The sequence below is a fragment of the Bos grunniens genome, chromosome 6, assembly GCF_055505025.1.
Source record: "Bos grunniens cultivar Pamir isolate PY7600 chromosome 6, Bosgru_T2T1.0, whole genome shotgun sequence".
NCBI classification, from domain to species: domain Eukaryota; kingdom Metazoa; phylum Chordata; class Mammalia; order Artiodactyla; family Bovidae; genus Bos; species Bos grunniens.
In genome coordinates, this window is record NC_141170.1 from 68,530,784 (window position 1) to 68,549,194 (window position 18,411).

At 35.6% G+C, this 18,411-nt stretch overlaps 1 protein-coding gene across 10 annotated transcripts in view; it reads right to left on the reverse strand.

Moving 5' to 3' along the window:
* PCDH7 (protocadherin 7) overlaps window positions 1–18,411 on the reverse strand; it is a 475,120-nt gene that overhangs the window by 445,892 nt on the left and 10,817 nt on the right. The window contains exon 2 of one of the 10 annotated variants that reach the window (XM_086407751.1): window positions 1–15,267. This exon is cut by the window's left edge and continues 23,363 nt beyond it. The exons of the other annotated variants lie outside the window; for them this stretch is intronic. Within the exon in view, the coding sequence (XP_086263877.1) occupies window positions 15,232–15,267 (36 nt within the window). The 3' untranslated portion in view covers window positions 1–15,231. The remainder of the gene's footprint in view (window positions 15,268–18,411) is intronic. 10 annotated transcript variants of the gene reach the window in all.

The window sequence follows — 18,411 nt, forward strand, 5'->3', positions numbered from 1 at the left end:
GAACACTGGAGTGGGTTGCCATTTCCTTCTTCAGGGGATCTTCCAGACCCAGGGATCAAACCCGTGTCTCCTATGTATACATACATATATAGGTCTTCTCTCATTGCTCAGTCAGTAAATCAACTGCCTGCAATGCAAGAGACCTGGGTTTGATTCCTGGGTCAGGAAGATCCCCTGGAGAAGGAAATGGCAATCCAATCCAGTATTCTTGCCTGGAGAATCCAATGGACAGAGGAGCCTGGTGGGCTACAGTCCACGGGGTCACAAAGAGTCGGACCTGTCTTAGCGACTAAAACCACCATATAATGAACTAAGAAATTAGACCCTGAGTGGCACTGGCACTAAATAAGGAATATCTTACTCCTTTCTGCCACCTGGACAAAAAACTAAAGATCTATTGTGAAGTGACCCCATTAAGAGATCAAGGGACCAAGTATGACAGGAGAAAGATCAACTAGGATTGTTTTATCTCCAAATGTTTTCTGTGTATTCTGGATAATGTCTTATATAAATCCCTTTGTTAGAAAGCTTCACATCAGGGCTTTTTGTTCTTCCAGAATCCTCCATGAATAGAAATATAACTTGGAGAGGCGATATTTTAAAAGCTCTCATCAACCAGTCACTTAAGTAGGATTATCTGGAAGCCAGTTGATAACAAGTACCAGTGTTAATAGAACAAATGAAAGGTGCTCAGCTAAAAAAGAGAACACTAGAAGAAATGAAAAGCATCTAAAATAATTAGAAATTTAAGAAAAAAAATTATTAAGGTTTTTCTTAAGATCTCCCAGGCTATAACACTTTTGATAATCAAGGCATAAATAAATACAAGGTATGAAAATACAAGATTACACGGCTGTTTTTAGAAAAATACAATTTATGATTCAGATGAATTGTTCTATTTTTCAAGGAAGTTGCCTCAAGAGGGTGTAAACATTCCAGTAATGTTGATTAAAAGCATCTATAGGACTCCTCTCTTGGAAATCGCTTTTCAGCATGTGTCTTTTTTTTCAGTCTCTTCAATGAGAGTAATAGTTCCCATTTAAAGGCAGTTTGATATGAGAATTCAGAGCCAACAGTTACAGTGAGCAAGTTTAGTTTTTGGTCAGCGTGACAGATAACAAAGCAATGAGGCTAACTGAATTGCTCATGAACTTGTTCTAATTTTAACAATCAAAGGAAAAAGCCATTAGAAATGCATAAATAGCAAACACCTGTTGAAATGTAAAGGAGGATGAGGTTCCAATTCAGCTCTCATGAGAACAGTTAATGCCTATGTACAACAATACCAGATTGATGCAGGGCTGATGCAGAAGAAAGAAATTAAAGCCATATTATAACTTGTGTGAAGTCATTAACTAGTCCAACCTTCCTAAGAATTGGTTAAGTCCTTCCCCAAATACCTATAACTCCCATGATAGCCATTACTATACTATATTAAAATTACAAGACTATCTTTCATGAGACTGACTTCCTGTTTTATACACCTACTACCATGAGACATCAATAATTGGGGGTTAGATAGATGAATAAACAACACTCATTTGGACAGGTAACTTCCGGCAATCCTACTTAACATCCCTCCTCAATTAGGTTGATGGAGACACATCTTAGGCAAACTTCGAGATCTACATTTATTCTTATACTATTTTTAGTTATGCGATCGAGGAATACTTGAAATTTGCTGTTAAAAGAGAAAACCCCAAATTTGACAGTCCTTCATAGCTTTCTTAAGGCAGCTAGGATCTGGAAAACTTCAAAAACTTTCGATGTTTAAAATATTCTTATCACTTGGTTGCTTGGTACCTACTGACACCTGACTTCCTCTGAGACAATGAGAAAACTCAGCCTGCATGGTGGGAAAAATGAAGCTAGAGCAAGTATAAAAGCCTACAGAATGCCACAGGGGAAGAAAAAGAGCAGCACCTCAGACTATCACAAACTGTCTCTGCTGCAGAGGATGCTGAGGGGCTGAGAAACACAGATTGCCTAGTCTGATGTCTTGCAGAAGACTGCCAAGTGCATAATGTCCACTTTGCTGAAGCCATTATTCCAGCAATCTTCCTCCACAACTTGAAATCTACTGAGAGGATTAATGATCATTTTTCTGAAAGCAGCTTTCAAAAATGCCAGCATGCCCCCAAATTTCAATGCTTCCTAAACTGATTTGTTTGGGAGGGGGGTTGCAAAGATAAATGTATGACTGTGTTAAAACTTAATGTCATTTGAGTTTGTGGGAGTATGGACATGTGTGTGTGTGTGTGTGAGAGAGAGAGTGTGTGTAGAAATAAGCACAAACATGGGAAGTAGAAGGTGCATAGGATTTTATGTTTTATTCTCCAACACTTTGCTCGGGGCTTGATAATTTTTTCAGATCTTTTTAACTATAAATTTGAGGGGGGCGGCAATGTAGGTAATCATGAAAGTACAGAAAAATACAACTTCCTATGTGTATTCCCTTAGTTCTTTTATTTTTTACTATCTTTTGCCTTTGCTGAAAAAGTTCCTCCCCCATCCTTTTTTTTTTTCTTCTTTTTCAATTATTCAGTAAAAAGGCCTAGCAAGAAACCAGCTTAAATGATAAAAAAAAAAAAAAAAAGAAAGAAACAAGCCAAACATATTTGGGGCCTCTGAACAAAATCCTGCTTTTTTTTTTTTTTTTTTTAGTAAATTGAGACTTTCCTCTCTGGTTCTGAAACATGTTTTTTTGCTCCTTTCTTCAATAAGACATTTCTGTTCTTACTCAGAGTGACAAAATAATACATCTTCAATTCTCCTCCACAGATGAGTGCTAGGAATAAAATGACAATATCTATTTTTGGTAACAAGTAATTCTTTATTTTTAAAAACTGACTCTTCTAGGAAAATATTTAGCTTCAGCTTTGGCATCATGACTTCATTTTTGCCAAATCTCCCGCCATCCTCCTTGAAGATAGCTTGTTTACTATCATAGAAATGACATTCATCAATATCCAATGTTTCACTGTTTGATTTTTACAGTTTCTTATTTCCCATGGAGTTTTGAATACCTTGGGAAAATGAGATAAAGAAAAACCGAGTGATCTGTTCAACTTCAGAGATCAAGACCAAAATAAACCTTATAAAAGCTGCATCTGCCTCTCAGCCAGGATTGTACTAATGCGGAGGCATATTATATGGGAAAGTCATGCTTTTAGATGTGAGCATCTGTCTGCATTTCAACATCTTTTTATATGAAATAGATTGTGATGAATAATTTCTTTCTGATACTATTAAATATCAAAACAAAATTCACAGCTCAAGTGGCAGTCCTCTTTTAGTCCTTACTGATGCTAGAGATCAAAAGAGCAGCATGCAGGTCATCTCTGAACACGAGATAAGTTGCACAAGAGTTTATGACATAGTTAATTAAAGGCTAGAAGCGTGGCTGGATTTCCTTTGTTTAGGCTTCATGCAAATTGCTCTCATTTACTTCGCCTGGCACCTCTGTAGCCTGAAATGTAGAACTGAGCATTTCTGATGTAGAGAAATGTATACAGACATACAAAGATTACAGAAGTACTGTGTATGGATTGATTTTATATTCACAAGCCATGTCTGTCCTTCCTTCACAATAGGCATATGCTATCCCATTAACTATAATGTGACATAGTGGGGACATCAAGCACTTTAAGTCCCTCAAGGTTTACATTATCTAATGATGGATAAACAATATGATAGATATTTGAAAGAATAAACATACAGTAAAGTAAATTCTTCACTGAAGCTCTTCTTGGGTGAAACAGCAGTTACACAATTGTAACTTACTTGCCATTAGGAGTTTCTGCCCCGTGCTCTGAAAAAAATTGTTCTTGTTTCACAAAAGAACAATCAAAAAGTTCAAAAATAATAGAGATGAATTCTCAAGAACACATAAGCATGCATTTTTATTGCTTTCTTACTGTCAAAGGTAGGTATTCATACTATTATTTCTGGGGACTGAAAACAATTCCCTTCCCTAAGTGGATTAAAACATAAAAGACACAAACTACAAGGTGTATCCAGGAAATATTTTGCTAGATTGACAACTATACATACAATACAAACTGAATTGTGGATTTCATCAGGTCCTTACAATTTGGTTATGCCGAACACATGGCATTCTTTGTCTTTTCTTCTCTTTTCCTTTTCTGAAAGTACACCAATATCTACATTGAAGTTTACAGATTCATCACTAATTATCCACCTTCAAACACTAAATTTGAATGATCTTTCCAACTCAAACCAAATTGTTCCATCTTCTATTTTGCTTATACTCCTACGATACACTAATGTTAAAATGTATGTATGATGCTCACACTTATAAGGCCAATGACTGTGCTGTGCTTGGTTGCTCAGTTGTGTCTGAATCTTTTTGACCCCATGGACTCCTCTGTCCTGCCATGCTCCTCTGTCCAGGCAAGAATTCTCCAGGCAAGAATACTGGAGTGGGTTGCATGCACTCTTCCTGGGTATCTTCACAACCCAGGGATTGAACCCAAGTCTCCTGCATTGCAGCCGAATTCTTTACCAGCTGAGCTACCAGGGAAGCCCAGGCCAATGACTAACACTGATTAATTTCCAGAGTTCTTTGGCTTTAAATCAGTTGTTTCCAAGTGGGAGTTCAACTTTTAACCACATGGTAAAGAACTGATCTGCTAGGCTCTGTAAGAATTCACGTGAGGTCTGGCTGGGATTATTAACTGGGTTCTTTACCAGTTAATCATATTTTCTTCTTATTAGTAGGACATAACAGCAAGGATGGCAATACTTGTAATACTTATTGTTAAACAAACAAAATTCTATGAATTATTAGGTAGAGTATGAAAATAACAGCCTCAAAAATTTGATTCACTAATTCTGAAACTTAAAAACTTTAAATCTTATAAAACATACACTAAGATCAATCCAGATCACAAGTGTATGGAGACATATAGCTGAATCCAGAGTTATATTACAAAGATTTATACTTTGAGACATCCACCTGTTGAATAAGCAACCTATAATAAAGTATCATCAATACATTAGGAAGACAGTGTCATAGCAGAAATGGGTATATCATTATTGTCATAAAGAAGCAATTTCAGATGGGCTTCAATGATACCCCTCTGAATTTAGGTGATTAAAAATGTCTCCAATTCTGTAAAGAAATTATCCTTCAATTAAAAAATAAATTTAAAATAAAAAAGAAAAAATGTGTATCATAAAGAAACATATATGAAGTTTAAATAAGGAAAAAGACTGATAAAATGTTTTAAGAGAAAAAAACTGAAAATGACATAGGTCATATTTTAATCAAATGCTTAATAATCAGCACTAGTTTAAAGAAAGGGCTTCCCCTGGTGGCTCAGGGGTAAAGAATCTGACAGCCAAGCAGGAGACTTAAGTTCCATCCCTGGATGAGGAAGATTCCTTGGAGAAGGAAATGGCAATCCACTCCAGGATTCTTGCCTGGAAAATCCCATGTACAGAGGAGCCTGGCGGGTACAGCCAATGGGGATCAAAAAGAGGCAGACATGACTAAGGGTCTAAATGACAATAACAAACACAAAGTAGGTTTTTAATTTTTTTTAAATAAAATTTTATTCTCATATAAAGGCATTTCCCATCCTAATCAAATGGAAATTTACAAAAATTAATAAATTTGTTTTTTCCTAGTTGTATTAATAACTTACAGAACAGACTATGTGTGAATACTTAATGAAATGAATAACATTAAAACAAAATAACAAAAAAGGGAAAATATATTTATGAGGTGTTCCCCAAAGAACAGAATGGGTAGAGAGAAAATGGGAAGTGTGGACTAGTCTAATATCTATCTTCCCATTTTTTGATTTGAAGTTTAAGTTTTAAGGTAGTACTATTAAAAAAAAATTGGACTGAGTGACCCAATTTCAAGAACATAGTAAAAGATATTGAAATAGGAAAGTTGAAATATTATTGAAGGCTTTAAGAGAACTCGGTGAATTCAATTTCATTCTCACAGAACTAGTTGGCTATAGAATAGAGGTGTTCCCTGTACTTGGCATATGGACAGTGGTGGACAGGGTGGCCTCTGCAGCCAGACTGCCTGCACTTGAACCTCAGCTCGGACACTTTGCAAACTGTGGGATGGTGAGCAAGTTACTCAGCTCCCTCTGTGGATCACTTTCCTCATCTACAGAATGAAGACAATTACAGGGGTTCTTGGTAGGGCTGTTGCACCTATTTAATGAGATAATCTATGTAAAATATGTTGATCAGTGTGTAGAACACAGCATGTTGAATATGTTTAGCTATTATTTTTTTATTTTCCCACTGTAATTGAATCTCTGTGGGGGAAGGGATGTTTGTCTATGTTTGTTAGTGCCATTTCTCCAGTGCCTAAAATAGTACCTGCATATAATCACCTAATTGGCATAAAATAAGTATTTTCTCCCGGCAGTGTTAACTGTATTACTTTTCTATGTGTAGGATATATTTATATATATATATATATATATATATATATGCATATACATGGGCTTCCCAGGTGGCACTAGGGATAAAGAACCCACCTGCCAATGCAGGTAGATGTAAGAGACATAGGTTCGATCCCTGGGTCAGGAACATGCCCTGGAGGAGGGCAGGGCAACCCACTCCAGTATTCTTGCCAGGAGAATCCCATGGACAGAGGAGCCTGGCAGGCTGCAGTCCATGGTGTCACAAAGAGTAGGACACGACTGAAGTGACTTAGCACGCACATATTCATGCATATACATATCATACATATATATACATACATACATACACACAGTAGTTTCTTATGAAAGGTAAAATACTAAAAATAAGACTTTTTTGTAATGAAGTAAATTTTAATACTCCTGACTTAATAGCATTTGCACTGGTTTGGAAAAAATAGGCATTACCATCTTTTGTCCCTAATGCCATCTCTGTATATAAAATTGGTCCTTGTGTTCAACGAAAAGCAGATTTAGATATGATTAAAATAAATTCAGATTTAGGTTATACTTATTGCCATTTCCTTGAACAAAACAACTGTTTAACTTGCCGTTTTTAATATTGGGGGTCAAATGTAAAGTTAGCTCAGAAAGTTTGTACTTCTTAGGAAAGATCTATTTGGTTGTTATGCTCCATCGCCTAGAAATTCTGATAAAGGACAGAGAAAAGAGCTTCCTTTTTCTGGCATTGATGGGTTTATCCTGTGTTATACCTAAAATATCACCATTTCCTACAGCCCAATGGATATATATATAAATATAGTTCCCAGGCTGCTGCTGCTGCTGCTAAGTCATTTCAGTCGTGTCTGACCCTGTGCGACCCCATAGACGGCAGCCCACCAGGCTCCCCGGTCCCTGGGATTCTCCAGGCAAGAACACTGGAGTGGGTTGCCATTGCCTTCTCCAATGCATGAAGGTGAAAAGTGAAAGTGAAGTCGCTCAGTCGTGTTCAACTCTTTGTGACCCCACGGACTGCAGCCTACTAGGCTTCTCCACCTATGGGATTTTCCAGGCAAGAGTACTGGAGTGGGGTGCCACTGCCTTCTCCAGTTCCCAGGCTACTCATTATCTCATTATGTATTTTATCACATGAATTCTTAATTTTATTATGAAAATGAAAAGACACAGTGAGGGGGGAAAAAAAAAAAACAACTTGATGTGTCCATGGATTTGTATTGATGTACCGTGTTGCATGCATACATAATAATAGTTTGTGAAGAGTCACTCAGAGCATGGGATCAGCCTCGGTTAAATGTTTGGCAATTTCTAACTGCTAGGGGGAATCAGACTCACTGGATCTTTGTCAGATCAATCATACCACTATGCATGATAATCCACTGACACTGTCCTTGAAAAGGATTAGTAAGCCTATATTATTGCTGTTTCAACCGACTCCCTCCACCCTTTAACTCCTATTATTTTTTATTTGAACTTTAATGCTAATAATATACTAGATATTTTAGACTAAATATTAACATCATCATTTTAAAAAATGCTGTTACATTTGTGGAACAATTTTGGGACTATTCTATACAAATATTGATTTTACATAATTACTATACCTGCATGAACTTATATCAGTTGGCAAAATTAAAATAACTAAGATGGTATTTAATATCACCATCTGAGTCACCAGGAAAGCCCCATTTAATATCACAAATCCCTGTAAAACTTAAAAGTGCAAAAAGCATTCAATGATGTGCATAAAAAGTTAGACAGACATAATGAGCTAAAAAATGAACTTCAAATTTTATGCACATGCATACCCATTACACGTTCATATTTTTTCACAAAAGCTATAGTAATTTTTCATCATTGCCAAGAACATATCTATAGGGCTGCTTTAGGAAATTGATAGAAAAAAAGGTTCTTGTAAAATGGAAAGGTTTAAAATGGAAGGTTCTTTTAACTTCTTTACTATGAAAGTACAGACTGTATGTGCTGAATGACAAGCTCAAGAAGAAACAATGGTCCAGCCCAACGTGTTCTGCTCCAGTCAAGAATACATTCTAGTGTTCTGGCAGGACAAGATGAGCGCACGGCCTTTAAGAATACATTCTATTTTGGAGTGAATTGTGTGCCCTAGAACTTCATATGTTGAAGACCTGACAAAAATTAGAATCTTTCTGAGGCTAATTTATGGTTAAATGATATCAGAAGGGTTAAGGCCCTAATCTGATAGAACTGGTTTCCTTAGAAGAAGAGAAAGGAACACTAGAGCTCTCTGTGAATCTGCTGGCACCTTGATCTGGGACTTCTAGCCTCTGGAACTGTGAAAAAACAAATTACTGTGGTTTAAGGCACATAGTCTCGGTATTTTGTTATGGCAGACCTTGTGGACTAACACAGACTCTGTCTTGACTGCTGGGGATACACAGCAGGTATTGTGGACTAGAACAAAACGCACACAAAAGCCTAAATACAAAAGCACATAAATTAAAATCTATCAGGATTTTACTGTGATTTTACTGTGCTAATGATAACTTTCAGGTTTGGAGAATTATTTTGGAGGAGAGTTGCCTGCAAGTAGCTGAATGCACCTGCTTTATATAGAGAGGATGGGACCTATGAGGTTGTTTTTTCCCCAGTTACATGTGTCACAAGGAGCAAATAACGGAACCTGTCTCCTGGAGCTGTTAGGAGAAGTCAATGTTATAACGTGGTATAGACACCGTTGCAGAGTGATTGACACAGAACTAGAGCTCAATAAATGATCATTCAATGTTAGAGACTGGATATGAGGAATGGAAGAAAAACTTCCAGGAAATACAGAATGGAAGAGGAAAGGACTGTTAAAAAGTAGTAAATTTATTTAAAAAGTATCAAAATGGATACAAACTATTGTGAGTCTTTCCTAAGCTACTTGCTTTGCAGCAATAAACTATTTCTTTTCCCTTTTCCCATTTAGATGTCATAGGCTCTGCAATGACTTTGGACAAAACCCAGTGTCTCCTGGTCTATGGACAGGTACACACCCTAGTTGCACCTTGATCAACATTACTTCAAAGAAATCGACCAGGATAAGAGGACATCAGAGGCTTCGAATAAGTGATTATGACAAAACAAACAAAAAGCACCAAGAAACTGAAACAAAACAAAAAAAAACTTTTCATATAATATTGCAGATAGTGAAAATATTCCAAAAGTGCAAATGCACTTTAAGTAGGGCTTAGAGAAATTCATAGATATGGAGAAATACTATCTCAAGTTACAGTAGTGTTTTATAAGTCCCAAACAGTTTATGTGACCCTCATAAACCCTGTCATATAATCAGAGCAAGGGTTATTATGTAAAATGACAGAAGATGAGTTTGAGAGGCTTCAGGACTTGAAAGGACTTACTTATACAAGGGCGCACTGGCCAGTGAGTGACACAGTTGGGGCAAAAGGCAGATTTTCCTATCACCTTATCAGGCTTTAGTTTTCTACTTTGTCAGAGGCTGTCAAAAACCAAACCAGTAAGCAGAAGTTAGGAATTTCAGGGGCTCTAAACTTCAAGTCTTTTGTAGCCTGACCTACCCTCTGCAGTCAGAATTGAGAAGGGGGAAGTGTTAAAAATTCAGCTTTCTGGGATATCTATAGGAAAGACCTTTGATCCTGTTGCTTAGTTTCTAAGTCCTGTCTGACTCTTTGCGACCCCATGCACTGTACCCCACCAGACTCCTCCTCTGTCCATGGGATTCTCCAGACAAGAATACTGGAATGGGTTGCCATTTCCTTCTCCAGGGGATCTTCCCCAGGGATCAAACCTGTGTCTCCTGCTTGGCTGGCAGATTCTCTGTCACCAAGGGACCTGAGAAGCCCTTAGTAAAGACCCGAAGTGAAAGTCAAAGTGTTAGTTGATCAGTTGTGTCCGACTCCTTGCGACCCCAAGGACTGTAGCCCGCCAGGCTCCTCTGTCCATGGGATTCTCCAGGCAAAAACCCCAGTAAAGACCTAATAGCACTCAATTTCTGAGAATTTAATTAAATTAAGATAAGAAACAGCTACATGGCAATAATATGGCAACTATTTTGATTACAGTAGTCTAATAATAATAATAGGGAGAAGGTGAGTGTATGGCCACGCAGTGGTTGCATTTTCCCCCCTTCTTTTCTCTTTCTTTGTTCCTCTTTTTCTCAAGAACGTACAGGGGTAGAAAATGAATGAAGATAGAGAGCACTGATACTGCAGGCTGAAAACCAAAACCAAAACCAAACAAAACAACTAGTTAGAAATGGGAGAAAGTAAACATTGACTACTTTTTAACACCAGTCTTACAGTCATATAAAGCCGAGACATCTAGTGTCATCCCTCTGGTCACAAAATCAAGGACACAAACATTTGCTTTTATCAGGACTGAATACCCTTTGCTGCTATAATCTTACCTTACCTCCTGACTCCCAGCTGGAGTCCGAGACACATGGTGCCTTAAAAGAGTTCTCAGTCTTCTAAACTAGGGAAGGCTGTTCACCCTTCTTCAGGGTCCTCATCAAAATCCCCATTTCTTAAGAACTATTGATCTTTGGGAGGTGCTGACCTCATTATCTGCTTAGAGCAATTTACACCCAGGTGTGCTAAAGACAGAATCAACTCCTTCAGAGGTTATTTGCAATTAAAAAAAGGCACTTCTTAGAATCTCAGGACTTCTAAGGAGTGCTTTTGAGTTGTAAGGCATTTCTCAGCTTCACTGCCCATCAGTCCACAAGAAGGACATATCCCCTCTCCTAGACTTCTTTCCTGAGTACATCAAGTACATGTTTCTCTTTACAGATATGCTAGACTCTCTTTAAAAACAACTGCTCCCCAGGGAGAATCAGAATGAAAATGGAAAAAAAGTAATACATTATCAGTGAGCATAGGTTGGCACAGTGAATGAATAATGCTTGCAGGGATATATAAATTGACGAATACAGAGACCCATGCATGTGCATGGGCGTGCATGTATCCATATTTCCTCACAGATGAGGATCTCCCAAAAAATCCTGAAAACCCATATGTCTACACACCTCTTCACAGCCCCTCAAAATATACCAGAAGTCTACCGTGTGACCAGTGCCTCCCTCCCACATTTGCTTTAGTTTAATCTTTTTGAAGGGTTTGGTGTTTATAACACCACTAAGAAGAAGCCAGGAGGGGGAATCAGAGAATTGCTCATTTGGTACAGAAACAAGAGACACACATCCTGCAGAGAAAGCAGGGACTCTAGCCAACCCGGCAGGTAGCCCTTTATCCTGGAGACATCACCCAGCAGGGAAAGAAAATAACAACTAGGATGTTCTCAGAGTTTGAAATAAAAGAGGTCATGCCACAGTTCAGTGATCTGATGTGGATGGATTTTCAGGCTACTTAGCACTAAAGCCCAGGCCCTTTGATCATTGTTTGTTTCACAAATATTTAGGGGTATCTCCTGTATGCTGAGCACTCTAGCAGGCACTGGGAATATCTTGATGAACAAGACAAACTTGGGGGCAGTCTCTCTGAGCTTCACCTATCCCTTGCCTTAAGTGGTAGTATATTATTTTTGCACTAAAGAGTTTTGTTTTACCCATCATTTTAATTACAAAGCCTTGCGTAGTATATAAAAGAGAAAGCAAATCAACCTATTCTCTATAAAATAGGTGGATTACAAAAGTTATACACAACCAAGAAAAGTGTTTTTCAAAATTACAGATAGAAATTATTCCCGGAGACATTTCAAACTGTGGAATTAATTACTTCTGGAGGATATCAGTAGTTTTTCTAGAGATAGCCTCAAAAATAAATGATAATCTTGGTTGCTTACCTAATTCTTGAAATTTGTCTGTTTTTAATCTCATATGGGGCTGTTGTTTACAAAATAGGGTAATTGATGAGATCTTCAAGTTATACCCACAACACTTTTTTTGATAGTATAAAGTGTAGGTTGTGACTAGAACAAGTTTGAAAAACTGGGTCTGTTCTAATTCTTTTGGGAAGAGTTTACCCAGGTAAGTCTAAAATATACTATATTCGAAAGCACAAATTTCACCATTTCCACCAAATGTGTTCAGTACTTTTGAATTCTCACTGGCTATTTCTTCCAAGACTTGATAAAGTTCTTTGCTAGTTCCATCAGGGTCCTGAAAAAGCTATTTGTTACTCCAGTTTCCTTACCTCAGCAATAATAATGGTGCTTTTCCTCAAAGATTGCTCTGAGGAGCAAACATGAGTTCAATGATTTGAAACTTTAGAAGCATAAGGCAAACACAATCTATCATTTTTCTGCTCTGTAATCTTCTTTATAATACATCAATTCCATGAAGACAAAGACTTATCTTATTTTTCTTTGCATACTCAGTATCAGCTGATATTGGATGTGTTAAAGTAAATAAACTTTACTTAAATCAGCCTCTAACATCCTCATATTCCTCTTTAGTTTTTATAATGGAGAATGAAGTATTGCACTGTCATTTAAAATAAAATATCCAAATGTTAAAAGATATAAGGTGGTGGACTGCTCTGAGTCCATTTCGATTTGTCCATAGGCACCTCCCTAAAAGGTAAATTCCAGTAACTGAAAAGGAGAGTGGTCAGGAGATCTGAGGTGGAGAACATTTGGGAGCAGGGGGTTAGTTAGGGCAGAGAGGAAGTCTGTGCAGGGACAGGAACCAATGGCAAAATGTTCAAAGATGGAAAAAAAAAATAAGAAAGCATTAGAGGGATGATAATAGACATCTCATAGCTTGCTGCTGTTGATTATTCTGATTCAGCTTTTAAGCACACTAAAATCCTTGGGATTGTTAGTACTTTTTTGTTTTGATTTATTATGTTTTCTAATCATAACAGTAAATAGCCATTGTTTCCCATGTGGAACAATCTAAAGGGGTGGTTCTCATTCCTTTTGGGCTACTTCCACAATAAGACAAATTTTTTACATAGCAACCAAAAGCAGGGAGTAATGGAGGCATACAAACACAACTGAAATAAGGATTGCACAAGAAAATATTTAGCCTCACTGTATGAATGGCCTACTTGAATTTTTTCTGCTTTATTTTGCATCTTTCAGATTGTAGTAGAAATTCACAAATTGATTCATATACCCAAGTTTGCAAAATTGTGCCTTAGAATGCTCTTTGTGAAGGTATTCATAAACATCCACTCCATGTGGCTACACATTAGTTTATCCCAAAATTCTGGACATTTTTTTCTGTTTGTTTTTTTTTTTTTTTGTCTGTAACTTGTCTTTGAGTTGATGTGATTCAGTACAGGATTTTGTTTAAGTATACATATAAGGAAGCTTACTACTTTAGATTGAGAAAACGTAATATTTCCAAGAAGCCAAAAGTGGTAAGAAGTTTTTGTTTTTTACCAGTTTCTTACACTGGTCCTGTGCTCAAAACAAAATGAGAGATTGATGATAATTAGGTTTTATTGAAGAATTTCACTATAGTCTCAGTGATATTTCTGAAAATTTCCTTTTTGCAAAATTAAATAAATAGCTAATAAAATAAACAACTTGAAATACATGCTTTAGTATTTAGAAGTGTTAGTGAGCATTTCTTATCACTCTGTATATTTATGTTGTTCCAATATTTTTTTTTCTTAAAAGGCTTTTATATTGACAATAATTCACCAAAAAATTCTCAAGAATCTAGAATTCTTGGTCAGTATCTCAAAACTTGGGGAAAACTTTAATAGGGCAGATGGTATGATAAATATACTACAAAATTATCAAAGTTTATATATGGAACACTTATTTTAGGCACACAAACACATACAACATAACAAACAGAGACATAAATATACAAAGAGAGTTAGAGGAAACATACAGAGAATTCTTGACTTACCTAGAAAATTACTATTTGTATAACTAAAATTCAGCTACTTGCTTTCTCAAAAATATATAACATGCTGAATTCTCAGAAGTTGCTTGAACTTATGTTACCTGACATCAAATAGAATAGTCTTCTGATAAACGAAAACTAAAAAAAATAGGTAGCTACATCTTCCTTCTGAATGTGACCACGATGACTTCTGTGAATCTAACTCAAAGGTTCTAAATTTTCTTAGGAAATTTAACAACAACAACAAAGTCATGAAAATTCTACAGATATTTTGGTCAATATTTCAAGATTAGGGGAAAAAACAATCCACTGGCAGTGCCTGTGGTAAGCACAAAATAAATCTCTTGAATTTGTCTTAGAGAAAATACTTTTTATAAATGTTGCTCAAGGTCTTTGCATATAAACTGTGGGAGCACACACAAACACACACAGTGGCATTTAGAAATACACACACAGAATGCGCAAGAGACACTACCCTTCACTCTAACAGAACTCTCTCCCTGGTCTGGAAAAGGCTTTGAATATGTAACGCTTTAAAACTATTGAGTAATTTAGGATTTTATTCATAGTCATTATTTAATGTATTATAGACAGAGACTTCATAGACTTACTTTTCCTTGGTTTACACAAAGCCAGAGTCTTAAAATCATTGTTGAAATACATTTTTAGATTTTTTTTTAAAGACTTCATTATTAAATTCTGATAACTACCTCTCTGAGAATGTAGCTCCTGGTAAATGACACCCACTAATAGCACATTTCTTTATTAATACTGTTTCTTTTATAAGTTTATTTATTTCAATACTGTTTTTCCTTAAATGAGAAAAAAAAAAAAAAAAAGAAAATCAAATGCACAACAAATGGAACAAGCAGTGATTGGCTGACACCCCACGGCCAAGGGCAGGCTCCAGCAGGTTTCGAAGTAGCAAGGTCATCAGAGTATGGTGCATAATGGAGCATCATATTTGAGTGGAATTCAGCCAAACACAGTAATGTATGGATGTAGACGCATCTGAAAGAAGGAAAATAAAGATTTATGCAGGTAAAAAAAAAAAAAAAAAACCTCTATGAAGAAATTTCCCCAATGGCTTATGCCCAAAATTGGAATGTTGTGGTGGAGGTTTTGGAGAAGAGAATTTTTATTTGCAAATTATGTGTTTGTAAATAATAAATACATCCAGGGGGGAAAAAGTCAACTTGGATGAATCCTACTTGGAAGCTGTAATAGTTTTAAGTTGTTGTTTATAAACAGCATTGTATTGTAGAGTTCAATACAAACATCACTAAATTCCTGAAAATAACCCTTTATCTGCCTTTAGAACATTAATTCACCAGAAGTGATAATTAAGATTAGTTTTAGTGGTTTCAGCTCAATTCTTCTTGGAATGTGATTTCTCCCACAACACTAATGCTAAATAAAGCACTGTGTAATGTTCTGAAACAGAGTCACTGCTTTAGAAAAGATTCTAAGGGCTTTTAAAATAAATAAAATAGAAAAGCAAAGCTGACTCTCTCTTTATGTATATGTGTATATATATATACACATACACACACATATATACGTGTGTATATATATATATATATGCACAAAGATTCTACTATTTCTATAGTCATAAATGTAAACAAATGGATGACGAGCTTTGCTATAACCTAGAATTTGGTTATATACAGGTTAAACATAAAACTCTAAACAATTATCATAGTAAATTTTCTATATATAACCTCTACTACCATCCTCTTCTAGGAAAAGGAATGTTAAAATATCTGAGGGCATTAGTGGCTATGATAAAGCAATGGTTTTGTTACATTTTATTTAGCTTTAAAAACAGTATGGGTTTTACATTTGAAATTAATAAATTCACCAATTTGTATTTTACCAATAGGTTAAATTTAGAATGAAAAAGCTAGATTGGTAAACTGCCTACCAAGGAAACAATTCAATTGAAAAATAATAAAATGGCACTTTCTTTAAAAAATAGAGGAAAGAAATAGTCTACAATTGTGTGTTAAGGACGCTATTCAAGTAAAGTGCATCTGCAAAGTTGGCAAAATGAAAAACAGTGTAGAAGCCAAAGGGATCATCACTATTGATGGAAAAAGTAAAAGATCATCCCAGTTAGAATGCATAGAAAGTTTTTTTTTCATAAACAACATATAGAAAGCTTTATTCATTTCCATTACAAATACGTTTTTATTGAGGATATACTAAATGCTATATAGGAGCTTATGTCTACTGTCATTGTTCTGCTAAAATGAAAAATCCTCTTAACTTGTTGAATATATGTTCTAAACCATGTTAAGTTATTTTAATGAATGCCATCAATTGCTATCTTATATAAGGGGGAAAAACTATGAATTTCTGTTAAAAATCTATAAAATTTGGAATACAATTTCCCCAATAATTTTACAGATAAAAACTAGAACCCACAGCAGACTTATATATTACTGCTAAAAAAAATCAGTTTTGATAGCCAAATATATAGTTATACCTACATAAGAAAACCTCAAGAGATTTCTGTCACTATTGAAATACATACAGAAAAAGTTACAGAAATTTAATTTTTTTTTCCTACTGGTAGAATGATTAAAAAAAGAATACTGGACTCTGCATTCCATGAGTTGGACTCTAGTCCACATTATATCCCTGATAATCTTACTATCTCAGTCAAATAACTTGCAAACTAAGCCTCAGTTTCTTCTACAAAGTGAGGAGATCGGTTTGGTTAATATCTTTTAATTGTAAAATGTGATATCTCTAGAAATTTTGACATTAAACATTTGATTATGATATATTTTATGTCAGTTTTGTTTGTGTTTAAAGTTTAAGTCTCTTCTACATATCAATGTATGAATATCACAGTAAATAAGAGCTTAATGGCACCATAGTTAGTTTACATGAATACGTCTGTTTGTGTGTCTGTATGGGTGTATGTGAGAGAGCAAGAGAGAGAGAGGGATTATGATACGTATTTATCACAGGAGTATGCTTTTCCACATGAGATATGTACTTACTCAAAAATAAAAGATAACAAGAAAGAATGTTTTTGTTACAGTTGTCCAGCTGCATGATTTACTTACAATTATTAAATTGATTTTGTGGTCTTAGGTCAAATTCATTAACTGACTTAGGAGAAGTTTGAGATAAGGTTCAAATGGTCATACCTGGACTTCAAAAAACCCGTATATTCATTGCAGATCAAATCAGTGAATGACCCTTTCCTTGATTCACAGACATCCAGAAAGCCAAGAACTGTTTGGTAGATAGCTCCTGACTAAAGACACTGTCTAACTTTCATCAGTCACTAGCCTCTTGTCTATGATTTCTGGCCATATGTAACAGAAATCCCACCATATGCAGATTCATTCTGCCTCTTCAAAGTGTCCTTGGTCATAGATAGCAGAACCATATTGTAGAAGTAATGCTTATGGAGTTAAAGCAGAAAGCTGTGGTTGGCATCACCATGCAAATGCATTTCCACTATAATACATATGGTATAACATACATTCACAAATAAATCGATACTCAGTTTTCTTAGTGCTTAGAACTGTAAGAGATGATGGCAAGTCATTTCTTGCTTCCAAAATCTAAGTAATTAAAAAAATAATTTCTGCCATATTTTTACAAAGTATATAATGGATATATTGACCACAAATCGATCAATTAAAAGGAACATTATTCTGACGACATTCAGCAGTTCTTTTAGGCAAAGGAAACTGTCACTGCAGTTAATATGAATTTTTCTTGAGTATTTCAGGATCAGCTACAAATAGAGTTTTAAGTTCATGTTTATTCAAGCTGTATCCTCTATCTGCTTGCCAAAAGTAAAGTACATTACCTTCCATTTACTAAATAAAATAAAATTTTTACTTGCCAGTATGTTATCTAAATAACATCATGGCAAAGACAAGCTTGACAGGAGTTGAAAATAATCTGCAAAGTAGGAACTATAGTTTTATATTGTCTATTAATCTTTTGAAATTATATTATTTTTAAGACAATTGAAAAATACTTAACACGTAGTAAAATGAATAGAAAACAGAATGCTTCTGCTTTCATTACAAATCAAAAGCACAGTTGAACTTCCAGGTCACAAAACTTTAACAACCACCAAGGCCAGATTTACCAAGTAAAGGAAGAATGAAATGAAAAGGTGGA